Source organism: Lynx canadensis, chromosome B1 (genome assembly GCF_007474595.2).
Source record: "Lynx canadensis isolate LIC74 chromosome B1, mLynCan4.pri.v2, whole genome shotgun sequence".
NCBI classification, from domain to species: domain Eukaryota; kingdom Metazoa; phylum Chordata; class Mammalia; order Carnivora; family Felidae; genus Lynx; species Lynx canadensis.
In genome coordinates, this window is record NC_044306.2 from 204,162,144 (window position 1) to 204,189,014 (window position 26,871).

Sequence of the window (26,871 nt, forward strand, 5' to 3'; positions counted from 1 at the left end):
CACGTTGAGGACTCTTCCTCTTGTCCTGTGCTGTCTTCTCTGTGGCAGACGATCTGGAGGGCTCCCAGGGACACACAGTTTCAGGAGTAAGTTCTTAACAGTCCAGAACCGCTTGAATTTTCTCTGTGCAGTTCGTTCCCATTCCTCCCCCCACTCCCCACCCCGCCCCGTACCAGTTACTCTTCCGGTTTAGTAGTGGATCCAAGACAGACAGTGATTGGCTGTCATTGTGAAGACAAAGAACCAGGACTCGAGTTACTTCAATTGTCATTGCGTGCGTGACCGAGAGGTTTTATTTGTGTTTAAAACCGCGACACAGTGTGACCTGTGAGGTAAGTTTTTTCTTCTTTAAAAAAACATATTAATGAAATGAAGAAATGTTAATCCTTTTTGGTACCATAATGCTCATTTTGATAATATTTTTTTTAATGGCCTGACTATGTAGACAAAGTTCAACAAAAGGGCATTTTCACTGTTTCTTTTCTAGCTACTGTTATTTTATTTCATCTCGTGATCACTTATTGTGTAAAGGAGGGGACACTCCAACGCGATCCGACCCTCGGGCCGAGGCCCCTGTGAAGACAGTAGCGCTGGGGCCAGATGTCTCGCAGGCACACCTTGGGCCTTGGTTTCCCCACCAGTAAATGCAATGCCTGGGCAGGACGACGCAGCCTTGCACTGGGGGGCACAGTATCCAGTGTCTTGGCCTGGGCCTGCCTCCACCTGTGTGGGAGGGGCTGAACTAAGGAAGCCCTGCCAGCCTCGACCCTCCACCTTTTCCTACCCCTGGACTGTCCTGGGCCTCCCAGGCCCGAAATCCATCCTCAGTGTTCTGTTCCGGAGAACTGGGAATGGTAAAGAGACAGCCCCCACCCCCAACCCCCACTCAGGGAAAGACCCAAAGGAGCGAAAGGGTTGGGCCTTGTGTGGAACGTGGGAAGGGCATTCTCCCGATTTCAAGCAGAAAGGCCGGAATAAGGCCTAGGCGGCTGGCCCGTGTGTGAGGGGGGCAGGGGTGTGGCAGGGGGGCAGGTGGGGCCAACTTAGGTGGAGACATGGGTGTGTGTGGACACTGTGTCGGGGTGCCCAGGGGTCCCCCTCACCACTCCTGGCCCCGACAAGGCCCTGCTCACGTCACAGGTAGGACCCTTCGGCCACTGTGGCCCCCAGGACAGATGAAAGCTGCGGCCCACAGGTGGGACTGCTTCCAACTCATGAGAAGGATGGGGTGGGGCACGGGCAGGGTCTCAGGGGTGGGCCTGGGCGGGCAGGTTCCCCAGATGGCAGGGTCCAGGTTTGCAGGCTCCCCGGGACCCTCCCCAGCATTTGCCCAGCCAGCCCGGCTACCCTCACGCTCACCGGGAAGGGACGAGGCCTGGGCCTGGGAGTCCTGGAGGCACATCAGGGCCTTTTGAGGGCATGGCTCCTGTGGTCACCACCCAGCCTGCTCCTCGATCTGCTGGGTCATCCCAGGAGCAGGGATACGCTGTCCTTCCTCCCACCTAGAAAAACAAAAGCACAACAAGCCAGCCAGCTTTTTGTCCCCCTGCTCGTCTTGCTGCCACCCCGTCTCCTAGTCCCAGGACCTGCTCTTCCCACCCTGTTTTCCCGCAAACCAGCTCCCACGGGGTTGTGGTGGGAGCCCAGGGCCAGCTCTTGGACCTCACCTCGGCCACAGCAGCCCTGCCGTGCCATGCTCCTGCCACCTGTGATACTGGATCTGCGGACAGCCCCCCGCCCGACCTGTCCACACTTGTTCCTGGGGGGCCTTCTGCCCACGAGCAGCGATCCCCAGCGCCAGACATCTCACCTGGGCTCCTGATGAGCACCCCAGACTTGACCCCGTCCCGCCCAGGGCTCAGAGCAGAGCCTCAGGAGTCCCTCTTGGCCTCTGCTCTGTCCCACCTGCAGGCCGTCCGTCCAGAAGTCCTGTGGATGGAGCCGTCAGAGTATCTCCAGAGGCTGCCTCCCCCTCCCCCTCTCCACACAGAAATGGGGCCCTCATTGCTCCCCCTTCATTCAGGGACGGGCCACACACGCAGGTTTACCAAGAGTGGGGAGCAGTGGGGCTCCGGGGTGCTCCGGGAAGTGGGTGGGAACAGGATGGCGGCTCCACCGGAGACTCCCACAAACTGCCTGGAGAGATCTCAGGAGAAAGGAACCAAGGCAGAATTCCCCTTTTCATCCGAAATCCTGCTCATGTTGTTCCTTATGTATACCCAATTTAACGCTTGTGACTTTTCAGTTTACTCCCTGAAGGCTGGATGGGCACGTGCCCATTAGGCCGTGTGCAGTCCCAGCCCACCGGTCCCCCCCCCCCCACCTTGCTGTGCCTCCCCTGCCCCGCAGACTAGAATGCGGTGTCCCCTCTTCAGCCTGCACCCCACGGCTGCTTCTTGGTGCCCCCACTGCTCTCACACCAGACCCTCAGAGTCATCCGGCTGGGCTCTGTCCTGGGCACACGGAAGGGCCCAGATACACCACTGCAGGGAGGACGGGGGGTGGGGAGGTCCACCCGCTTGCCCCACACCCTGCCCCCGCCCCCGCCGCCCTATGGGCCCCAGCAGAAAGCAACCAGACGGGGTCTTCTGCTGTACTAATGTATTCCATCTTTCAAAAAGAAAGACATGATTTTAATATTACTTAACAATATGTTAAAAAAGTAGCCAGGCAGGCCTCCGTGTTAATACAGTCGTACACTCTCTAACAGACTTGATGGTGTGAGTACTGGGTGGGGTTTTGTTTTTGAACTTTCTCATTCTGCAAGGGATCTTACACAAGCTGGCTACAAGTCAGGGGGATCAGACACAAACAGCGCAACGTGTACACTCTTAAACAGTAGATTGTGGAGGAGAACGGAAGAGCGCCTGCCCGCCCAGCCCGCCTCGGGTGGGACGCAGGGCACACGAGAGCTGAGTGACGGCAGTGCCCCGGCGGGGACAGATGACAGGACAGGGCGAGATGCAGAGGCAACGAGCCACGTGGATGACGGAACGCGTCTCTGGCCACGGCCCAGGCTCTGAGGCCGCGTGGTGGGAAACTGGCGGGAGCCACTGTTCCAATCCGACAGCACAGCGCTGTGGTCGAAGCCTCGCTCACAGACTACACGCACACGAGCTACCAACGCGGGCCGAGCAGCGAGTTCTCGGTCTGGGGGTGGTCTCGGGTGCGGTGGCCCACCCGGCACAGCCCTGGGCAAGCACAGCAGCTCCGAGGCCTGGCCCACCTCCTGCGCGTCCCTCTCCAGGCGGTCCTCACTCAGTGGGCGGCAAAAGTGGCCTTTTTCAAGCTAAAATTGGACCAGTTGATGGACAGTCTTTGTCGGGTCTGTCTAGCCGAATCCAAACAGAATCTGTGGAGACAAAGAGCCAAACGGTCACGGAAGGAAACGGCCCACGTCCTCGCTGTGGTTGGCAAAGCCCAGTGTCCTCCGGAGAGGGGGAGTGTGGGGAGAGGGGTCAGAGTAGGGAAGGGCCCTCAGGAGGGAGTCCCCCACTTCAGGACACTGGCCAGCGCCCTCAGTGTCCTCCGGTTTCCCGTGTCCTTCTTCTCCAACTTGTCCCCCAGGGAAGCTGCTGCCCAAGGAAAGTTTCTGATGAGCCTGAGTCAGTGAAGGTGGCTCTGCCAACGGCCACCACCCTGCCTCTGTCACCTGTTAAGTCACAGAGATCCCCCCCCCCCCCCCGCCGTCCTCACTTATCCACGAACACACGGGGAAGCGCGACGTGGGAGGAATGGGACTTTTCATGGCCAGACTCGGCCCCGCTGCTGCCTGCGCTGCCCACCCAGCACTCAGGGCCGCAGCGGGCGCAGAGGAGCACCTGCGGCCTCAGGCGCCAGCCTCCGGCCCCGGGCTCCAGCTCTGGGTCACACGCTGCATGCCAAACAGGGCTTGGAAAAGACCACACTTTGCCACCTGCTTCCCAGGCGACAGTGGCCGATTCTGTATTAAACGAAGAACAATTTCTTTCAAAAGCCTTTACTTGGCATAATTTCTGAAGTTTTCACCTTTCCAGCTCTCATTTGGGTAGCAGAAATTTGAATTAAGCCTGAAAATGGTTACTGCTGTCTCACCACTGGAAGTGGAAGTGTGTTGGTTTACACAGTGGTTAAACCGACCAACCTCAATTTCTTGTGCAGCTCGCCCGGCAGCCTGTGTCCAGGTAGAAGGGTCGTACCCCCCCCCCCACCCCGCCCTGAACCTCACTTCTCTTTCCCCGGCCAAGCTGGTCAAACCCCGAGACCAGCAATGTTACCTTCTGCACCTTCCGGAAGCTCTCCCTTCTGCTTCTACTATCTCCCTTCTCCTGCAGCCGCTCCCAGCGGCTCCCCCTGGCACATGTGTGCCCCATACGTCTCCAAGAGCAGTGACTTGGACGCTTACAAGGGTCACGCACGGCCCCGCTGCAAGCCACTCCACAAAGAGCTCCAACCCAACGGAAGCAAGGCCTCTGACGGGCTCTCAGGGCACAGGACACACAGCCCAAGCTGCTCCTTGGGGCCCCCAGGCCCAGAGTCCCCTGGCTCTGCCGAGCCCTCTCCCCACACCCGGCTCCCCTGCACCTTATGCTCTGATACCACCTCCCCATCGGGCCTCCGTGCTGTCAGCAGTGGACTGTGTCACACGTACAGAACACGTGTGCACAGGTAACCATGACACGAAAGCCTGGGTGACCACACCCCCAACCCAGGGGGAGAAGCCCAACACCACCAACCCGACAGCACCTTGCTATCCTCTCCCAGGAGGCAGCCCTGCCACAGGTGATAATCAGCCCCAGGTCTTATGGTTCCTCAGCAGTATTTCGTGTGCTGATTCATGGACTTCCAGAAACAGAACCATACTATTATTTTTTTCTTACTGCTTTCTTTCAACATTATGTTGTGCAATTCCTCCACGAAGCCACACTTTGTTATTTTCAAGGCCGTAAGAGCAGACCACGGGGAACAGACAAGTGGACGCCGTGCTCACGTGGTTCGGCCTGGGCTGAGCACATGCGCACCCATGTGGGGCAGGCAGTGGGGCTCCGTGAAACGTACCACTTCCACTCTACCCGATTCCGCCAAACCCTTTCCCACAGTTGCTGGAGCCCCTCTGCACTCCCGGAAGCGGTGGGCAGAGCCGCTGCTCCTCTGTGCCCAGCTCCCGCTCAGGCTAAAGACCTCGCCGGTTTACTGGTCACTTTTCTGTACCGCCGATCATTTTGTTTGCCCATTTGTCAACAGGTTTGTCTTTTTCTGTTTTATAATGTTTCTTTTTTATATTTTGATACTAATCCTTTGTGATGTGCTACAAATACTATTTCTTCACTTTCTTAAAAAAAACTGTTGATTTTAATGTTGTTAATTTATCAATCTTTTATGGTTCTTTTTTTTTTTTTTTTGAGATTTTTTTTTTTTTTTTTTTTTTTTTTTTTTGGCATTTATTTTTGAGAGACAGAGACAGAGCATGAGCAGGGACGGGGCAGAGAGAGAGGGAGACACAGAATCTGAAGCAGGCTCCAGGCTCCAGGCTCCAAGTTGTCAGCACAGAGCCCGACGCGGGGCTCGAACTCACAGACCGAGAGACCATGACCTGAGCCGAAGTCGGACACTCAACTGACTGAGTGCCACCCAGGCGCCCCTATGGTTGTTGTTTCTAAGAAATCTTTCCCTACTCTGAGGTCAAAAATATATTCACCTATATTCCCAATTAAAAGGCTTATTACTTTTGACATTTAGAATCTCAACTCATCTAAAGCTGACCTTTGAGTATGGTGTGAGCTAAGTATTCAAATTTAAATGTCACAGCCCCATTTATGAACACACCTTCATTTGTTATAAACCAAAGCTCTGTGTTTGTATAGCCTATTTCTGGGCTCCACAATATTCTACACGAATATCATGATGTTTTAATAATCATGACTTTCTAAGTCTTTAAAATGGGCAAGAAAATGAGCATCATTATCAATCCTTTATAAGGTTTTTTTGTTTTGTTTTGTTTTTGTTTCTTATAAATGTAATACACATAAGGAAGAATAAATGAAACAGACGTGCACTATAAAGAAAAATTATAAGGCAAACACTGTGGATCACGAGAATCAAGCCCTGGGACGCTGCCAGTACCCAGGCAACCCCACCCAGCACCTGCTTCAGCCACAGCTGGGCCCCGCCCTGCTCCAAGTAATCACTATTCTGGCTTTTTGTCAATAATTTCCTTGCTTTTCTTTATAGTCTTAACATCTATGTGTGGTATTCCCGAACAATATACTCTCCCCTCAATTCAGACAGAACATCTCCAGGAAATCCCCAATTTTCCTGTGTCCCTTTGTTGTCTGTCATCTCCTTGGCTCCCTGGCCCTAGGCAAACGGCGATCTGTTGTCTGTCACTACAGATGAACCTTATTTTCTGGAATCTCATGTGGATGGAACTTCACGGGATGCGCTCCTTAGTCCAAGTACACTGCTTCTCAGATCCATCTACGGTGTTTCATCAGGAGGTTGCTTCTCATTGCTGAGTGGCGTCCACCAGATGGACAGAGCATGGTTTATCTGTTCATCTGCTGTGGACATCTGGGTTGTCCCCCGTTTCTGGCTATTACAAATAAAACTTCTAGAAACATTCATGTGTAGGTCTTTGTGTGGATACACTCTTGTTTCTCTTGGGCAGACAGCCAGGAGTGGAGCTGCTGGACTGATTGGTGGGTATATTAAAAAAGATGTACTTCAGTTGTGTCTAAATTGAACTTTATACAAACAGGGTATTATATACATTCTCGTGTTCTGCCTTTTGTTGACTATTCAGTTTGTAAGATCCATGTTGCAGACTGCTCTAGTTCACTCCTTTTTGCTGCTGTATAGCATTTCGTTGTGTGACTGCAAGCACGATATATCCATCCTAACGTGTTTTAAAAACGCTAAATTTTGTAAAATTCTTCTTGGTTTTAAAATCTACAGATAAATTTTGGGAAACACGACAGCTTTATGATACTGACTTTTCCTGTCAATGAATATAGGATCTGGGTCTTCAGTGTTCTTCAGTCACGTTTCAAAGTCTTCTATGCATAAGTCCTGTGCAACTTTTGTTAGGTTTATTCATGGACATTGCACAGATTCTGGTGCTATTATAGATGCTGTCTTTATTTAAATTACATCTTCAAATTATGGATGCTGTAGAGAAATGTAACTTCTGTACACTGATCCTTACTAAATTCTTCTGTAATCCCCTTTGTAGACCCTTAGAGCATCCGTAAAATGGAATTTTATTTCCTCCTTTCCACTCCTTAAGCGTTTAATTTCTTTTCTTCTCTTATTCTGCTGTCTAGGAATTATAATTTAAGGTTGAACAGAAGTGGAAACAGAGCACCTCTGTGTTGCACGCGCTTCCATGTTTCCCATTTCAGAAAACGTTCCATGTGAATTTCTTTTCTCTCTCTTCTTTTGGTAAATCTTTTCAGGTTAAGGATATTTCCTTCTATTGCTAGTTTACCATTTTTCTTCTTCTTCTTCTTCCTCCTCCTCCTCCTCCTCCTCCTCCTCCTCCTCTTCTTCTTCTTCTTCTCTTTAACAGAGTGCTAAGATTTTATCAAGTGTTTTTTTCTGAACCTATGGAATGATCATATGGTTCTTCGTTAATGTATCAGTTTAGCAAATCGCATTTGTGGATTTCCTAATATTAAATACTCCTTGAATTCATCCCTGGGGTACATCTGTTTGGTCGTATATTGCTTCCTAAAATACTGTTGGATTTGAACTTTTTCTTGATGTGAACTTTTTCTTGATGATTTTACATCTAATATTCATGACTGAAAGAGATCTGTAATTTTTCATGTTTTCTGTATTGCTTTTTAGCAGATTTTGGTATAAAATTCTTCCTTCTCTCATAAAATGAGGTGGGGAGTCCTGTGTTGTTTCCATTCTCTGGTAGAATCAGTATAAGCTTGGATAATCTGTTTGAGGTTTTGGGAGAATTCTCTGCAAAACCGTCAGAATATAGTTTTCTCACTGGGAAGACTTACAACTGCTTTGATTTCTTTGATGGTTACTGGATCATTCAAGCTATTTATTGGGTTGATTTCATACCTAAATTTTAAAATTAATCATGCAGTTGTTCCCAGTGTCCTCTTGTATCTTAATTACTGCAGCACCTGTAGTTATTAATTATGCCATCCTTTCCATTTACATGTTCATGAAATTAAAAAAACCCTCTTTATTATGTAAGATTTAGACCCACACAAAATCGAATGCAGTGAAATGGACACAGCCATGGTCCAACTTTGATAATCACTGACATCCTGGTTCCTTTCCATCTAATTACTATATTCTTTTGTGTCTTTTTTTGTTTTTCCGATTTTTCCTGACCAGTCTCTCAAAGGTTTATTTATGTAGTTAATATCTGTAGAGTCAAATTTTGGCTTTGTTGATCTTCTCTGTATTTGCTTTTTATTTCGTTATTTTTCTTTTATGTATTATCTCCTTTTACTTTCTTTGGATTTGGTTGTTCTTTCCCTAATTTCTCAAATGAAATCCCAAGTCATTATTTTCAGTTTTAAAAACTCACTTGGCAGCATTCAAGGCTTCACTGAAAGAGCAAACTTTTTCCACATCCTTCAGGTTTTCATATGCGTTTTCCCCATCTTTTAGCTCCGTGTATTTAAAATGTCTTACTGTGGTTTCTTATTTATTAACCCATGAGTTATTTACATGTATATACTTTCAGATTTCCAAATACTAAGGGACTTAAAATTTTACTTGTTGCACATTTCCTACTTAAACATGTTACGGGCAGAGAACACAGATTATGCATATTCATTCTCTGAAACCTCTGAGCCCTGCTTTCCATGGCCCCGCAAGTGTTCTGCTTCTGTGGACGTTCCCTGTGTGCGTAAGAACACAGACCCCGGTTCCTGGACACAGTTCCATCTGTGCTCTTTAGACTCAGCTTGCTGGCCAAGCTCTGCTGATCCCCCACATCCCTGTGGGTGCTTGCACTGCTCAAGCCACACAGAGAAAGAGTCTGAGATGTCCTACAAGAAGAGTGGATTTGGTTCTCCGTGCAGCCCAAAACAATTTTCCTTTTTGTGTTTCGAAGCTATTTCATTAAGTACTTAGTTTAAAATTTCTATGTCTTCCTCACACACTGAACCTTTTATTACTGTATAGCAACCTTCATCTGTCCCTTATATTAAAACATTCTGTCTGGGGGCGCCTGGGTGGCGCAGTCGGTTAAGCGTCCGACTTCAGCCAGGTCACGATCTCGCGGTCCGGGAGTTCGAGCCCCGCGTCGGGCTCCGGGCTGACGGCTCGGAGCCCGGAGCCTGTTTCCGATTCTGTGTCTCCCTCTCTCTCTGCCCCTCCCCCGTTCATGCTCTGTCTCTCTCTGTCCCAAAAATAAATAAACGTTAAAAAAAAAAAAAAAAAAAAAGAATGGAGAGGGGTGCCTGGGTGGCTCAGTCAGTTAAGTGTCCAACTTCGCCTTGTGTCATGATCTCGCAGTTCATGGGTTCGCACCCCGCATCGGGTCTGGGCTGACAGCTCGGAGCCTGGAGCCTGTTTCCGATTCTGTGTCTCCCTCTCTCTCTGCCCCTCCCCCGTTCATGCTCTGTCTCTCTCTGTCCCAAATAAATAAATAAACGTTGAAAAAAAAAAAATTTTTTTAAAAAAAACATTCTGTCTGATAATAACATAACTATACAGGGGCGCCTGGGTGGCTCAGTCAGTTAGGCGTCTGACTTCAGCTCAGGTCATGATCTCATAGCTCGTGGGTTTGAGCCCCACGTCGGGCCCTGTCCTGACAGCTCAGAGCCTGGAACCTGCTTTAGATTCTGTGTCTCCCTCTCTCTCTCTGCCCAACCCCTGCTTGCTGTCTCTCGAAACTGAATAAACATTAAACTTAAAAATAAAATAAGCAAATAAATAACATAACTATACAGTAGCTTCCTTTTCCCTCTTTATTTCCACCTTTCTATTCATCGTTTTAGGTATGTTCAGTATGTTCTCGTAAATGGTACGTGTATGTGTGTGTGCGTGCATGTGTGTAAGTATGTATATGTGTATTTAAAATTATTAACACAATCTGACAAACTTTTTATCTATAATGGTTGCTGGTAAAACTGAACTTGTGTCTCTCGTGTTTTTAAAATTTGTTTACTGTACCTTCTTTACATTTGTTTTTTCTGAGTTTTGATTTTTTTTTTTCCTTCTATAGATTAGCAATTTATACAGCCTATTTCTATTCTTTTAAGGACTGCTTGTGAAACTGTATCACCTTCACCTCAGAGTCTCAATATTAAATCCTTAGCTGTTGGGGCACCTGGGGGCTCAGTTGGTAAGCGTCCGACTTTGGCTCAGGTCACGATCTCACGGTTCCTGAGTTCGAGCCCCGCCTTGGGTTCTGTGCCGACAGCTCAGAGCCTGGAGCCTGCTTCGGATTCTGTGTCTCCCTCTCTCTCTGCCCCTCCCCCACTCACACTCTGTCTCTCTCTCACAAGTAAATAAACATTAAAAAAAAACCTGAAATACTTAACTGCTAAATACCTGAATGATAAAAGAACCTGAGGATACTCAGCTCTACTTTACACAAACTCACAAGCTACTGTTCAATACGGTGGTTCTTTCAGACATAATGTCAACTGGCTATTAGTACTATCTTGTTACAAAGAAAGCATTTTATTTACTGACATTTATCAGGCTGTTTCTCTCTCCTTTCTGCAAATCAGACTTTCTAAGATCAATCTTTTTTCTTGAAGTGTAATCTTAGATTTTTTTTTTTAATGTTTTTATTTATTTTTGAAGGAGAGAGAGAGAGAGAGAGAGAGACAGCATGAGCGGGGGAGGAGCAGAGAGAGAGGGAGGAACAGAATTTGAAGCAGGCTGCAGGCTCCAGGCTCCGAGCTGTCAGCACAGAGCTCGACGCAGGGCTCGAATCCAGAAATTGTGAGATCATGACCTGAGCCGAAGCCGGACGCTCAACCGACTGAGCCAACCAGGCGCCCCAGATGTTTTTTTTATACAGATGTTTTTGTAGCAAGTTCCTGTAGTTTTTCTTTTATGTTAAAGACTAGGTTTGTGGGAAACATAGTTATAGACTGACAATTTTCTCCCAGCACTGAAAATATCACTCCGTGGTCTTTGGGTTTTACATTTGCTATGTTGAGGAATGCATTTTTATTTGTTTATCCTAATGGTATATGTTGTACTGTTGAATTTGTAGATTTGGATTTCTCGTTAGCTCTTCAGAGTCCCCAGGCACCATTTCTCTTTACATACTGCTTTTCTATAGTCCCCATCTTCTCCAAAGGGGGGGGGGGTCCAGTTAAATGTATATGTTAGACTCCGTCTCTCTCCTCCATGTCTCTTAACCTCTTTTATATTTTCTATTTTCCTTGAATTGTGGTGCATTCGGGGGGTATGTCTGAGATATTTCTTCAAATTCACGAATTCCCTCTTCAGAAGTGTCTAAGCTGTTTATCGTGTATCTATTAAGATCTTGATTTTAATAATTATATTTTTCATTTCTAGAGGTTTGTTTTCCCCAGGTCTTGGGTGTTTGATAATCTCTGTTTATAAGCACATGCATGATTTCAAAAATATATGAGGCCTACAGACCTACCTTGGGAAAATTTCCCTCCAAAGTTCTGCTTTTATCCAAGAAAAGTCCCTATTCCATCCCTTGCTCCCCAGAATTTAGCTTCAGGGCAAACTCTCTTACTAATGCAAGTGATTTACCTATAGGTCATTCTGGACTTTGTACAAACACATCTGTACCACTTGAGAATGACAATCCCATTTCTTCCTTCTGATTCTTACCCTTTTTTTTCTTCTTACGTCTTCGCAAACAGAAGTTGTGATGATGGGCATCCTTCTCTTCTTTTTTCTTTTTTAATCTCAAGGGGCAGTTTTTAATGTTTCACTGTCAGTATGGCATTTGTTGTACTTTATGGATACCTTTTATTATGTTAAGGATGTGCCTGTGTAGTCCTACTTAAGAGTTTTTGTAATGAACACATGTCCAACTTGAGCAGATGCTTTATTCCGTCTGCTGAGATACATACACACACATACATAAATTACATAATAAATATAATTCCCAGAAATATTTAGACTTCTTTTCTGTCCTATCCTATCCTGAACAATTAGAATTCAGAGCAAACACACTGCTCCTTGTGTGTGTGTGTGTGTGTGTGTGTGTGTGTGTGCGTGTGTGTGTGTGTGGTTACCTGAAACAAAGAAGTTAAAGTACTAACAAAGAAGGAACAAGGAGCTTTAAAATAAAATTTGCTTGCCAAAATTCACAAAGAAGATAAAATACTATCGAACACAGTACTAATAAAGTCTGATGCTCGTCAGGAAAACAGAAAATATCTAAAATGTTACTTTTCTCCTTAAAAGCATGCCATACAGAATGTTTCAGTGTCAGCACACATGAGGGTCACCAGGGATGCTTGTGATCATACAGACGTCAGGTCCCTCCCCAGCGCCTGACCCTGCAGGTGTGGGGAGAGGCCTGTGTGCCCCACTGGTGCAGCTGGTCCGGAGCACGTCGAGAAGCACTGTCCTAAACCAGTCTTCACACAGAAGGGAGGGGAGAAGCGCCTGGGTGCAAGCGGGAGTGAGGAGGCCAGTGTGTGCGCTGGGGCTAGGGAGGGACACGCGTGGCAGGCTGTCACAGGGCTGCAATGCTACTGAGGAGCCAGGCTCCTTGGCCAGATGACAGAACTTGTGCCCCACACAAGTGGCAACGCCACGGGAGGGTCGTGTGTGGCAGCCGTGAGCCCACGTTACTTCAGACACAAGCCCCCACACTTACCTTTTGAAATACTCCACTTCCCTCTCGGTCTCGTCCATGTCCACGCTGTCTAGGTCGATATCTTTAGGCAGAAAGACATCATCTGTCAAACGGAAGCAACAAGGCAAGTCGCATTACAAGAGAAGAAACCATGTGGCTTTACGCTACTTAACCTTAACAGCTTCGCAAACCGAAAATGTTCTCCAAGATGAGATTTCACAAACAGCCAAAAGAGGGCAGCTGAGTCCCACGTGCTTGTGGACATCCAGGTCCAACCTGGACATCGGGGAACTCACGTGGTTGCGGAGCAAAGCAGCTGTCGCTTCAGGTCCCTCCAGAAGAGGCCCATGTGCTGACACCCGATCCCCAAGGGACCGGTCTTTAATTGACACATCTCCATGATGGGAGAGCCCTTCGGAAGACTCTTGCAAACCCAAGTGCTTGTGAGCCCAGAGGCTGCCCTAAGTCCCTACTGGGGGCAGGAGTGCACTAGTGAATAGAGAAGCTGCCCAGAGGGCAGCATGAAGGGGAGGAAAACGCTGTCCCTCACAGTAAGAGGGCACAATTGTACCCCGGTCCCAGACATCAACCTCTACAGGAAGATGGCTCTCCCAGACACTTGGTTTACATATGCAACATCCCAGAAACATCATCAAAAACTTTTCAGGCTGTTCCAATAAAAATGCAAGGCTGCTTCTTCACTTTGCAGTTAAATCACCCAATTTGAAAACAGTTAGGAAAGCAGGGAGGCTAATGATTTGGGACTATTCCATCTCCTGGAATCTCAGCCAGTTTGAGGGTTTCAACTTCTCGCTTCTGCTCTGCCCACCCCATCTGGTACCTGTGGGATGCCGGGCACTTCCTGGGCCCTGTCTGGGCCTCGCGTGGGACCATCAGTGCGGGCACAACAGCCAGCCCCATCAGAGCAGGGTGCAGAGTGTCCGCCTCCCTGCAGACTTTGGCATGGGGCAATTTTTCATAATCTTTAACAAACAGACACACCTTTTCCCCCCTCACTGGGGCACTTCCACAGCAGCACAAGACATGGTTCCCCTGTGTAAGCAGCTAGCACCACTGACGACCTCTGCCACCAGGCAGAGCGCCCTCACATCCGTGAGCTCACAGAAACGGCAGGGAAGAGCTTCCCTGTCGGGACCTGCGTGACCACAGCCCCTCCTGCACAGACAGCCCCCTGCCCCTGCCGGACCCAGGCCCTCCTACTCTCAGCCTTCCTCCTCCACAACTCCCCCAATCCCTCCTTCCACCTGGATACCGACACCACCAAACCTCCACCCCTGCCCCAGACGGCTTTCCTGAGTTCCACGCTTATAAAGCTACCTCCTGCAAACACACGCCTTCGGGCGTCTGACCCCCAATACAGGCAACAGTGGGTCCCCATACTCTGCTGCAAGCCTGCTCCTTTCCTGACAGTGAGCCTCCCATCCCCCCTTGCCCATACGTCACACTCTCTAGGTGCTGGGCAAGCGCTCTGTGAAAAGTCAGGGACTCCCCCATCTCCATCCACTGCCACTGCTTCAGTGCTGACCTTCACTAGCCGGCACAGTCATCCTCACAACACGCCCAGTCACAGCTGCCTGGCTTCCACGGCCCAGTCCGTCCCTCCCCAGCCACAAAGACTACTCTGACCAGGGCTCTGTCTGGACATCGAGAAGACCTCACTCGTCTGGCTGCCGACTCAACTCGCTGACGCCCTGTTCAAGGCAACACCGATGTATGAGGAAGAGCAAGATGGGGCAGGAGGGTTTTTCTGTTTGTTAGTTTGTTTGTTTTGTTAAAGTAGGCTTCATGCCCAGTGCAGAGCCCAATAGGGGCTTGAACTCAGGACCCCGGAGGTCAAGACCTGAGCTGAGTTCAACAGTAGGAAGCTCAATCAACTGGGCCACCCAGGAGCCCCAGGGGTGTTTACAGATACAATGAAAGTGAAGTCTAAAGGTAGGAACAATCTCTAATCAATAGTCATTCCATTAACAGTTCTAGAAGAGGAACGACCACAAAAGCAGACAGAGCAGGTGCATCTGCTAGGAAAGCTGTCTTACTAAAGCAATTTCTTTTTTTCCTTTAAAAAAAAATGTTTATTTCATTTGGGAAAAATGTTTATTTCATTTGAGTGCAGCGCTCTCGCAAGCAGGGGGAGGGGCAGAGAGAGAGGAGAGAGAGAGAGAGACAGACTCCCAAGCTCGGGTTAATAGCGCAGAGCCCGATGAGGGGCTTGATCTCCCAAACCATGAGATGGTGACCTGAGTCGAAATCAAGAGCTGAATGGTTAACCAACTGTGCCACCCAGGTATCCCAATAAAGCAAATTTCTTATATTCTTTTCTTCTGATTAGAACTAATAATCAGTATTGCACATCTTGGTATAAGGGAAAAAAGAGAACCATGACCAGCTTCAGTACCACAAAGACGTTTTTCACAACAAAGCTATATTAATCAGAGTGGAAAGTATGACCCAAGTATTTCATATCCAGCCAGGCTGTCTGTTCATCATTAAGAGTGCAGGAAATGTTCTGCTTTGCCAAAGCTCAGAGAATTCTGTGCCCCTGACCCTTGCTTGGGGACACGTGCCCAAGAGCAAGCTCCACCCAACCACAGGAGGGCTGGGAAAACCTCACAGGAGGACCAGCACAAGCACGGAATGTAATCAGCTGTGGACCTATGAGTACTGTGTGTCTGACACAGCGGAAATAACGCGGCTGAAACCGGGAAGAGAAGGGACTGCGAAATGGAAAGAATGGGATCGGCTCACAGACTGTTGCCCCGGCAATAAATGGGTGTCTGAGCGCTTCCCGTGGAGCCAGCAGTGGAAGGAAAGCAAGGACGGGGCACTAGACGTGCAGGTGTGGAGGAACGCACTCAGACAAGACTGCCAAGTGTCGTGAAAACCAATGATTTTTTACAAATAAAAGCTAAGGAAACACATCACATAGAAAAAGAAACAGTAAGTATAAAATACACAGAGGAATTATAAACTGTAATCAGAGCCGACACAAAGCACACAGTAATAATACATGGGAATGGGCTTAAACTCACCTGTAGATAAGAGTTTCCATTTGGCTCACAAAGCAAGACTCAGATTTGTGCTACCTAAAATCAGAGAATGAGCTAACACTAAGTGACTCAGAAAGGGGTTAGCACAGAGGGGCCCCGCCAGGTGAATGGAGACAAAACAAGGGCAACGATCACCATCTTAACTAAAGTAGAATCCAAGCCAAAAGCACAAAAACACAACAGAAGGATGTTTTTCAGGACTAAAAACCACAATTCACTAAGAAGATATTGTAGTTAGCGATTACAGTCATATAATTATATATATAGTTATACGACATATGTAGTTATTTATAGTGCACCAAATAACACAAACACCACCTCTATAAGGCAAAACTACAAGAAATACAACATAGAAACTCATTAATAATAAATAAGAAAAGACAGGTCAAGAGCACAAAAAACAAGTATGGGATACAGAAGACCTAACCCTTACTGTAACTCATCGATACATGATGGGAGATACATATTCAATTTTCCCCATGATAACAGAAAAAATACACTTTTATCTGAAGTATATATGGAACAGTCACAAAAAAATACCTGTAAATTCCACAAAACAAAAATATTACAAACAACAAACTCTGATCACAATGCAGAAAACCTAGAAATTATTAAACATACAAAAACAATTCTCCCACCCAAAAACCTAAAAGTCACCTATTACACTACTAGTGAATGAGGGATAAAAACAAAGAAATTACTGAATTTCTTAAAAACAAACAAAAAAACCAAAATGGAAACATTATCAGACTATGAAATATATTTAAAGGAATGATCAGAGAAAAATCTGAAGCACTTAATACTTTGATCAAGACAAATGGTGGAATGAAAACAAATGAACTCAATTCCCAAATCAAAAAGTTGGGAAATAATCAAGAAAATAAAGGAAAGCACAGGAAGAAAATAAAGATAAAAAGCAGAAATTCATGAGGTATTAGAACAACAGTAAACCTATTTAATAAATCAAGAGGCTGGCTAAAAAAAAAGGTAACAAAACAAACTATTTTTTTTTTAAATAGGCTCCACACCCAATATGGGACTTGAACTCAATGACCCTGACTGAGATCAAGAGTCACATGCTCTACCAACTGAGCCAGCCAGGCGTCCCCAAAATAGACAAACTATTAACTAATGAATGAAACAGAATGGGGAGAAAACATAAATAATGATGAGGAAAATAGCCATTGAAAATAAATTTTTAAAAATAAGGTACTTTGCACACATCTACGTAAATAAGTCGGAAAACCTAGCTGAAAAAATAATTTACTATGTGAATACAGTTTACTAAAATTAACCTCATTAGAAACAGCAATGCCAAATAAACTAATTTCCATTTCTATCTTTCTCAGAAAAGAGACAAAATTATCAAGGACCTAGCCCATAAAAAAGCACCAGGCCCAAAGGGCTGCATAGGAGTTTTTCTCTCAGAACTTGAAAGCTTTGATAGTCTCAATGCAGGGTGAATTGTTCTAGAACACTGAAAATGAAAAACAAACAAGAAACCCTAATTTTTTACATTTCTTTATGAAATATGATACTAGTAGCCAAAGCTAATACAGGAAGCAGGAGAAAAAAAAAGTTACAGACCTGTATCTCTTATCAATATTGGTATGAAAATGCTAACTAAAATCATAGCAAACAGAACCCAAAACTAAAGAATACAATATACTACAAGCAAATGGGCTTCATTCCAGGAATCCAAGCCTGCTTCAACATTAGGAAACCTAATAATATAATAGGTATAAGAAGAAAAATCATATTTATGTCCACAGATTCCAGAAAATCTTTCACCAAATTCAACACCCATTCCTGATTAAAAAAAAACCACTCCATAAAAGTAGGACTCATTGCATATTTTCTCAAAATGGTAAGATATATAAACCTTACCCTAAAGCCAGAATCTGACTTAATGTGGAAACACCAGACATTTCTGTTAAGATTGAGAATGATACAATCAAACCCTGGGAGGGTAAGACTTGGGAAAGTTGGAATAAAGCTTTCTCTATTTGTATATATACGATAGAACAGCTGGAGAACCCTAGAGAATCAACAATAACACTCAAACAATAAAATGATTCAGTAAGACAGAAGACATAAAGTTAATATACAAAAATCAATAGCTTTTGTGTACACAAACAACCACTCAGAGCAGCACTATCCAACAGAAATATGATGTGAGCCACAAATATAATTTAAGATTTTCTGGCAGCCACAATAGCAAAATTAAAAATAGGTAGAATTAATTTTAGTAACATACATTTCGTTCAATTAAAATATAGCCAAAAGACGATCATTTCCACCTGTAATCAGTACAAAAGTTACACTGTTGTATTTTGTATTCATACTCATTCTTTTCATACAAGGCTTTCAAGATCACTGTATGTTTGCACTACAACACCCTCCACTTGGAGCAGCCACATTCCCCGTGCTCAGTGGTGACTGTGACTAGTGGCTAATGCACATAAAGCACAGAGCGAGAAGACATAACGGTGAGGAGTCCCACAATGACATTGCAAACGAGGAAGATCGAATACGTAGTGAGCAAGAAACTCAATAAGAAATGTGGACAATCTACGAGAGAAATTTCAGAACATTCCTAAAAGCCACAAAAGTGGACGTGAACGAGTGGAGAAACACTCCTACATCTGGAAAGGGCAATCAATTCAGAGAGGCATCAATTCTCCCCTAAACTAATGAATAAATTTAATGCAACTCCAATAAAGATACCAACAAAGCTTTTTGTATGGCCCCAGCACGTGGACACTGAAGTCCACACGGAAGCACAGAGAGGAATAAACAGCCAGGACAATGCTGGAAAACACCTATGAGGAGAGGCCTCACTGAAACACACAGGGCTCCCCAAATAACTAACTCAGTGCGGCAACAGCACACGACAAAGCAAAGCAGAAAAGAACAGAAATTCCAGAGTAGAAATTTAGTGTGGCGCAAAGGAGATGTCCTGAATCACTGGGGCAGGATGAATTTTTTTTTTTTAACTAAAAAAAAAAAAAAAAAAAATTAATGTTTATTTTTGAGAGACAGAGCGTGAGAGGGGGAGGGGCAGAGAGAGAGGGAGACACAGAATCCGAAGCAGCCTCCAGGCTCCGAGCTGTCAGCACAGAGCCCGACGTGGGGCTCGAACCCACAAACCATGAGATCATGACCTGAGCCAAAGTCGGATGTTTAACCGGCTGAGCCACCAGGCACCCCAGGACGAATTTTTAATGCCTGATGCTGGGCCAGCAGGCTAACCATTTAAAGAAAGAGCATATACTGGACCCAAGCCTCACAGGATACACAAGAACAAACTCCAATGTATCAGGCACTACGTGAAAAAGGCGGAACCACACAAATGCTACAAGACACAGGCACACCCCTCTTCCACCTTTGTGCTAGAGGGACGCTTTCTGACTGTTATTTAAAATCCAGAGGCGGGGGGCGCCTGGGTGGCGCAGTCGGTTAAGCGTCCGACTTCAGCCAGGTCACGATCTCACGGTCTGTGAGTTCGAGCCCCGCGTCAGGCTCTGGGCTGATGGCTCAGAGCCTGGAGCCTGTTTCCCATTCTGTGTCTCCCTCTCTCTCTGCCCCTCCCCCGTTCATGCTCTGTCTCTCTCTGTCCCAAAAATAAATAAACGTTGAAAAAAAAAAAAAATTAAAAATTAAAATCCAGAGGCGGGGCGCCTGGGTGGCGCAGTCGGTTAAGCGTCCGACTTCAGCCAGGTCACGATCTCGCGGTCCGTGAGTTCGAGCCCCACATCGGGCTCTGGGCTGACGGCTCAGAGCCTGGAGCCTGTTTCCGATTCTGTGTCTCCCTCTCTCTCTGCCCCTCCCCCGTTCATGCTCTGTCTCTCTCTGTCCCAAAAATAAATAAATGTTGAAAAAAAAAAAAAATTTAAAATCCAGAGGCAACAGGAGATCAACGAACTGACTATATAAAAGTGACAGAGAACACTTCCGCAAGGCTGAAGACAACCTGTGAACTGGGAGCACGTACGTATCTGCAGTATGTAACACATTAAAAGGCTAGTATGTCTAACGTGAAAAACTCTTATTAAACACGGAAATAAGAAGACCGAAAACCTAATTATAAAGTGAGAAAAAAATAAAGAATAGAAAATTCACAAAAAAGAGACAAACTGCTCTTAAAAACATGACCTCACCGTAATTAGAGAAAAATGGAAATGCAAACCACACTGAGGACCCTCTCAATGCTCCGTCTTCAGGAGTTAAGGCCTATATAATTAGGTCACGGTATTGTACTAGTGTTAATTTCTTAATTTTGATAACTGTGTTGTGGTTTTGTGAGAGAGTATCCTTGTTTCGAGGAAATACACAGTGAAGTATTTATTTATTTATTTATTTATTTATTTATTTATTTATTTATTTAGAAAAAATTTTTTTTTCCAACGTTTTTTATTTATTTTTGGGACAGAGAGAGAGACAGAGCATGAACGGGGGAGGGGCAGAGAGAGAGGGAGACACAGAATCGGAAACAGGCTCCAGGCTCTGAGCCATCAGCCCAGAGCCCGACGCGGGGCTCGAACTCACGGACCGCGAGATCGTGACCTGGCTGAAGTCGGACGCTTAACCGACTGCGCCACCCAGGCGCCCCCACAGTGAAGTATTTAAAGGTAAAGGGGCTTCATGTTTGAAATTTCTCTCCTTTGCTTCAGAAAAACAACAGAAGAGGGAAAAAGACAGACAAAACCAATGTGGTAACACACTGATTTTGGGGAATCAGAGTGTAGGGGAATTCTGTCCATCTATAATTATTTCAAACTAACAAAAGCAAACAATGGCCACTGTCTCTCACTGCAGTGACAAAGCCACGAGAAGCACAAGCCAGGAGGGACAAGGTAGCACCCTGGACAGGGGGCACCAGCCACACTCCCCCCCGCCCCCCCCCCCCAGCTCCGTATTTACCGATTGAGCTGCTGACTCTGTCTCCTTTCTTCTTCCTGTTTTTCTTGCTCTTGCCCTTGGGCTGAGGAGAGTCTGCGGGCACCAGCTTGCTGTCCTGAGGGTGCTCGCTGGGGGAGGCAGGCTCCTGGGGGGCCAGATTCAACCTTTCTTCCTTGACGTGGTTCAGCTGCTTTTTGTTATTGTTGTTACTGTTGACTTTCCTCTCCTCTCTTTTCTGCTCTGCCAGGGAAGTGAGGTCCAGGACTTTTGCCTTCGACTCAGTCTGGGGCCGGGGTCTGGGCTGGCTCTCGGAGGCCTTGGGGGGCTCGGCCGGCCTTCTTGCCGGCTCGCTGCTGGCCTTGCTGGTCTGCTTGAGCTTTTGCTTGCCACTCCCCTCCTTGTGCTGATGCATGATGTCAAGGAGAAAAGACAGCGGCTCCTGCTGCTTCCCGCCGACCTCCTTCGGGAGGAGGAGCTTGGAGTCTCTGGCGTCCATGGGGTCGGTGGCGTCGCCGTCGGCCCCCGGCCCCGGCCCAGGCTCTGAGTGGTCCCCGTGTCTGGAAGGGGAGTGAGGTGAGGTCTCTGGTTCTTCCATTTGCTCTAGTGAGCCATTGTGCATGTTTTCAGAGTTAGGTACAGACTCTGCTGCTGCCTGGAAGTTTCTAGCAAGGATGTCCAACTTGGGACAGTCTTTGCTTGGCCTCTCCTTCTTCTTCTTTTTCACAGCCCTCAGCTTCTGAAGCTCCTGAAGCCGCTGAAACTCCTCCTCCTCCTCCTGCCGCCGCTGCTCCTCCCGGAGGTGCAGGTGCTCCCGGGCCCGGGCCTCTGCTTCCAGGCGCGCCTTCTCTTCCAGCTGCCGTGGGGAAAGAGGCAACTTAAGACAACAGCAAGTGTTCTAAACATGAAGACGCACACAAAACAATTAACTTTAAAACGAATTTATATAATAAGAACGTAAACTCCGAAAGGGGATATATAATAAGCCCAAAGCTTAAAACACACTCACCCCAAATTACTTTACTCTCTGGAATCATGAGACTTAATCTTTCTACCCAGGTATATACACTCATTACTTTACTGGAGGCGGTAGTGGTGGCGGGGGCCACTTAGCAAACAATTCCTTACGGCCTCTGAGCTTGTGGCTGGGCACTTTTATAAAACAGGTCAAGGCAGCTGCGGTGCCCCTGCCCTGTGCCGGCCTCCCGCTGGGGCGTGACGTCTGGATGAGAACCAGCCTCGCACACCGATCACATGGCGGTTTAACGGCCGTGCCCCTGCCACCACAGCTGGGCAAGTGCGCCTCTGCGGGCGAGCCGGTGGATCCACATGTCAGAAGTGCGCGCTGCACTGAAAAACCTGCAACTCCTTTTTCCCACCCTAGCAGACGAACAAAGGCCTCAACATGTTTTCACCAGGGTCACAGAGCCAATGGCATGCTAATATATTCCACGTCACACGGCAAACAGACGTTGGCTATTTCTGCCCTCCAGCGTGGCGTCACGTTAATATTCACGCCTGGCGAAGACCGTGCTTCACTGGTGAGACACAGTCCAGGAGCCTCGGCACAAACTCTTCCTTCTGCTCTGACAACAAACAGAAGCCGTGAAGAGCGAGAGGCGGGGCTCTCTGCATCCCTGGGCTCCAGTAACAAACTTTGGCAAACACACCTGCATTTACAAGTCCTTCTGGGTTTACGTGATTTTTCACAACATCTCAGTAGGCAATATTTTTAAGAGACAATTTACTTGTAATTGTGAAAAACTTCAACATAAAATCATGTTAAAAATTTGATGACAGATTTTTAAAAAAACTTAATTGGACAATTCAGGTAAAACTTATTTAAAATCCTGGTTCCACCTATTAACACGGCAAGCAGCCACAGGCAGCTCCCGGAGTGGCCCCTGTGGGTGCTACTTTGGACAGGTATCCCCAGCGTCTAGGAGCAGGGCGCCCCCTTCAGCAGGTCGGGGGGTAAATCTGCCACAAGACAGAATCTATAGGGAACTCAAAACCAGGTACACGGTGCCTTCAACAACCAGCCCGTCAGCCAGACGCAAAGCAGGTCTGCGAGCCGCTCTGGAAGACGGGGTGCTGGGTACAGAGGACACGGGATGAGTGGGCCCTGGTGGAACACTCCTGGTGGGGAATACGTCTCACTGCCCCGCCCTAGTGGGGCTCGGCAGACCCCGGGCTCCTCGGGTGCAGAGCAGGCTTCTCCTCAGAGCCCCTCAACTCCACCTCGCCTGGGGCCGTGGAGCCCAACAGGGCTCCTGCTGGGTGGCCCACTTTGACACACGTGGGGGAGGTTTCTACTCTGTCTCTGTGGGACCTCGCAGGTGCCTGGCCTCTTCCCGAAGCCGCCACCCCTCCTGCTGTCAGAGCCTGCGCCCTTCCAGGTTCCCTCTGCACAGCCCGGATCCATCTGCCACGGTCTGCCTCTGTAGGAGGCCGGAACCAGGATGGCCTTGGCATGGGCCTGGCCCCAGGGCGCTGAGGCACACAGAAGGGCAGACGCGGCCCGTGCCCTCACTTGCAGCACTAAGAGGAAGTGCTAGTGGACAGTCTCTGCACGTTGTGTCCTCCGCTGGCCCAACCCGTGTAGTCACGGCAGACGCTTGCTTTCGCGACAGCCCATGCACACGCCCTGCAGTGAGGTGCCCAGGGCTGCCCGCGACGGCCCTCCATCCCACTCTTCCACCCGGGGCTCCGATGCCACGTGCCTGCCCTCTTCCGGGATGGCTCTGCCTGATTGTCCTCTGCCAGCTGGGGGACGAGGAGCGAGGGGACGGGAGGAGCCCTCGGACTAGGTCCCAAGGATGTCACTGTGCCAAGAGCCCTGTCCCAGCCGCATGTCGAAGTAACTTTTTTCCCCCGCAGTCTCCCAAAGCCCACCGCAAACCACCTTTGACTCCCAGCCAGGGGCTCCTTCCTCAACCTCCCTGGGAAGGAAGGCTCTTTCACAGACAGAGGTCGTGGGTCTGCTGCGGCGCCCCCGCTGGGCATAGGGACCCAAAGGCCTGCTTTAGATCCACTGACAAACCTGTGACTTTAAAAAGGGGAAGCTGCGTCCTGGAAATACAACATAGGGCTTCTGCCCGGCTCCTGCCACGGACACAGAGACGGTCCGGGGCCCTTGTGGCGGCATGGTGGGCATGGGGCCCCGAGGCCCGCCCGCCACCCCCGGCAGCACCTTGTGGCGCGCTCACCTTTCTCTGCTTGTGCCTGGCTCGCTTGGCGGCTCGGGTGCTGCTCACTGGCTTGGGCTCGGAGCTGTTTATGAACCGCAGAAGGTCCTCCACCCTGCGATGGTCAACCACACCCTCCCTCTCGGAGAGCTGGTCCGCTTTCTTAGGCTGTTCCTCTTTCCTCTTGGTCAGCCGCAAACGAAGCTTCTCCCTCATTTCTGCATAATTCCTACTTGTTGGAGCAGCCGGAGGCTAAGGCAATTAAATGAGAACATAACTCAATTAAGCTTCATGTTTTCATGACTCTGAATACTGCCAATTCCAGCACATATCCCTAGAAGTAAACTTTTCCTTATTTGTCAGGTAATAAGCGTTCATTGTGAAAAATAAGATAAACAAATGGTGGCAAAAAGGGAAACCTACCACAGTTACCCCCAGACCAGTTCTAGCACAGACCCTGTCAACCTTCACATGTTCATGAAAAATGCGGTAACGTAAGACCAACTATGTACACGAACAGGTATTTTTAAACTGAAAAAGGAAAAAGAACCCACATGTACGGGTTAATGTACTTCTTACAGGATACAGTGATTATCTTTTCAAGTCAATAGTGTTTATACAGTCTTTTCATCCATTTGGTAGTTTCTTGTGTAGCATCAAAAGGAAAAAAGAAAACTGCCCTCAATCCCACTGCCAAAATTTCTTCCTGACACTAAACACACGTGTGCCCACTGAGCAAATGCAGACAGAACAAAAGTGGAAAAAGAGCAAAATACCAGTCGCTGCTTTTTCTCCCAGCCCCCCCCAAGGCACCACGGCTGACGTCTGCTTGTACAGACAGACCCTTCTGGAAGGAGGTGTACGTGTGTATGTGCATCAACATCCCCTGTATCCCGGCAACAGGAATCCCACGTGCACACCGCGCACAGCGAGCACCCCCACCACACGGCTGTGCACAGCCCAGACCCAACGGTTCCACGGCCAGCTGTTCAGTAGGCCCCTAGCTCATCAATTGTTTTAAAACTCACAAACAAATGCAAAAATGCAGTAATCCTTAGAGCTACATCTCTGGGCAGGTATCTTCATCACCTCCTTAGGGTGAGTGCAACCTACAGGGCGAGCCACGACTCCGGACCATCCCTTGGTTCTCCTCACACTGCGCCTGGGGCTCTACACACAGTGTGGCCGCGCCGCGCGCCGCTGCCCCAGGATGTGCCGGCCCCCCAGGAACTCGCCCCCGGGGACACTTACCCCGCCGTGCCCGAAGAACTCACAGTAGCAGCAGTCACAGTACTTGCCCTCCTTCTGGTTGGTGGAGGTCGAGGTGCTGGAGCTGTGCTCGGAGCAGCTGTCCTCGTCAGCGCTCTCGTCCCCGTCGTCTTGCTGCGGGTCATACACGCCGTTCTCACAGCGGTGCCCCTCGCAGTCGGGGTCACTGTGAAACCACACATAGGCGGTTACCAGCCGCCAGCTGTATGGGGAGCAGGGTGCTGCCCGGACACCAGGAGCCACACAGGAAAGGTGGTGTGGGCAGGCACATAATCTTGGGAGGGCACACTCAGTCTCTTTCTGCACTGTCCCTCCTGCCACCGCTTCATGGGGCGGACGGTGGAGGTTGTGTGGGGATGGCTTCACATAGGCAAATTCAAACACAACACAAATCATCTTTTTATTTTTTTTAAGTAGGCTTCCTGCCCAGTGCAGAGCCCAACTTGGGGCTTGAACTCACCACCCTGAGATCAAGACCCAAACTGAGATCAAGAGTCAGACGCTCAATTGACTGAGCCATCTAAGTGCTCCCCAAATCATCTTTTTTTTTTTTTTTTTTTTTTAAAACTGTTGTTTGGGGCGCCTGGGTGGCTCAGTCGGTCGAGCATCTGACTTCGGCTCAGGTCATGATCTCGCAGTCTGTGAGTTCGAGCCCCGCACCAGGCTCTGTGCTGACATCTCAGAGCCTGGAACCTGCTTCGGATTCTGTGTCTCTCTCTCCTTCTGCTCCCCCTCCCCCCGCCCCCTTGTCTCAAAAATAAACATTAAAACAAAATTTTTTTTTAAAGCTGTTGTATCATTCTTCACTGAATGTATAACAACTTAAAAAACACCCAGGTACCCCCGACCCCTCTCCCCCGTGAAGCAGCTGGTGGCTAGATGGTGGTCTGCACACCGATCCCTGGTGGCCCCAGCTCTGAGGACTACAGATGCGACCAGTGTCCTCCCCTCGTCCCACGGCCTCTGCTGGGCACGCCCCTGTCCATCTTTCCCTGGCCGTTCAGCCGCACATGCCCAGGAACAGATCGCCGGGGCGGGCCCCAGGCTCACCTGCAGACGCTGGGGGGGGCGCTGAGGGAGCCGTCTGTGGTGGGGGGCGGGGGGGCTCCGGGAGCAGGACAGAAGCTCTTGCGCGTGTCCACAAACCCGGGGGACGTGGCCGCGGTGCTGGGGAAGGACGGGGCTGCGAGACTTGCGAGGTGAGGCGAGGAGGCAGGGGCGAGGGCGGCAGGGGCGAGGGCGGGGAGCGGCGCCAGGCCCGTGGGGCTGTTCCTCGGGGCGGCCGGCACCGCGTGTCTGTGGTCCTCCTTGCTGACGCCGTGGAACACCTCGCCTGCGTGTGGAGACGCAGAAGGGTCATCGAGGACGCTGCACTAGGTTAGTTTCTGTTCACTAAACCTTTTCTCAACCTTTTCGTGTGAAGATGTTCGAAGCTCTATAGAGACTGTGAAGGCACAGTTACGAAGACGACCCACATACCCCTCACCTGGATTCACCACACTGAACGTGTTGTCACACGTGTGGGTGTTGAGCCACACACTTTTTTGGCTTAACACATGGAGCCTGCGTGCACCTCTAAACACGTCAGCACAAACCCTGGAGGACAGGACACTTCGCTGTGTGACCACAGCAAAGATACACCGTCCATGTGACATTCTCATCCCGTCCCCCATGCCCCCCAACC

At 48.5% G+C, this 26,871-nt stretch overlaps 1 protein-coding gene and 2 long non-coding RNA genes across 7 annotated transcripts in view; all 3 read right to left on the reverse strand.

Annotated features, from left to right (window-relative positions):
* Positions 1-259: 259 nt before the first annotated feature.
* Positions 260-2,303, reverse strand: LOC116738034. Its single transcript, XR_004343566.1, has 2 exons — positions 2,049-2,303; positions 260-1,929 (listed from the first exon to the last, which is right to left on the reverse strand). It is a non-coding gene; the product is annotated as an uncharacterized LOC116738034 (long non-coding RNA).
* A 281-nt stretch (positions 2,304-2,584) lies between these two features.
* FAM193A (family with sequence similarity 193 member A) overlaps positions 2,585-26,871 on the reverse strand; it is a 164,698-nt gene continuing 140,411 nt past the window's right edge. For all 5 annotated transcript variants that reach the window (XM_032593022.1, XM_030314349.1, XM_030314350.1 and 2 more), the window contains 6 exons: positions 26,238-26,520; positions 25,170-25,353; positions 23,940-24,170; positions 20,755-21,586; positions 12,785-12,866; positions 2,585-3,352 (listed from right to left, as the gene is read on the reverse strand). In XM_032593022.1, the coding sequence (XP_032448913.1) occupies positions 3,259-3,352; positions 12,785-12,866; positions 20,755-21,586; positions 23,940-24,170; positions 25,170-25,353; positions 26,238-26,520 (1,706 nt within the window). In that variant the 3' untranslated portion in view covers positions 2,585-3,258. The remainder of the gene's footprint in view (positions 3,353-12,784; positions 12,867-20,754; positions 21,587-23,939; positions 24,171-25,169; positions 25,354-26,237; positions 26,521-26,871) is intronic.
* Positions 7,289-12,778, reverse strand: LOC115512878. The gene is made up of 2 exons (XR_003968529.1): positions 11,785-12,778; positions 7,289-7,581 (listed from the first exon to the last, which is right to left on the reverse strand). It is a non-coding gene; the product is annotated as an uncharacterized LOC115512878 (long non-coding RNA).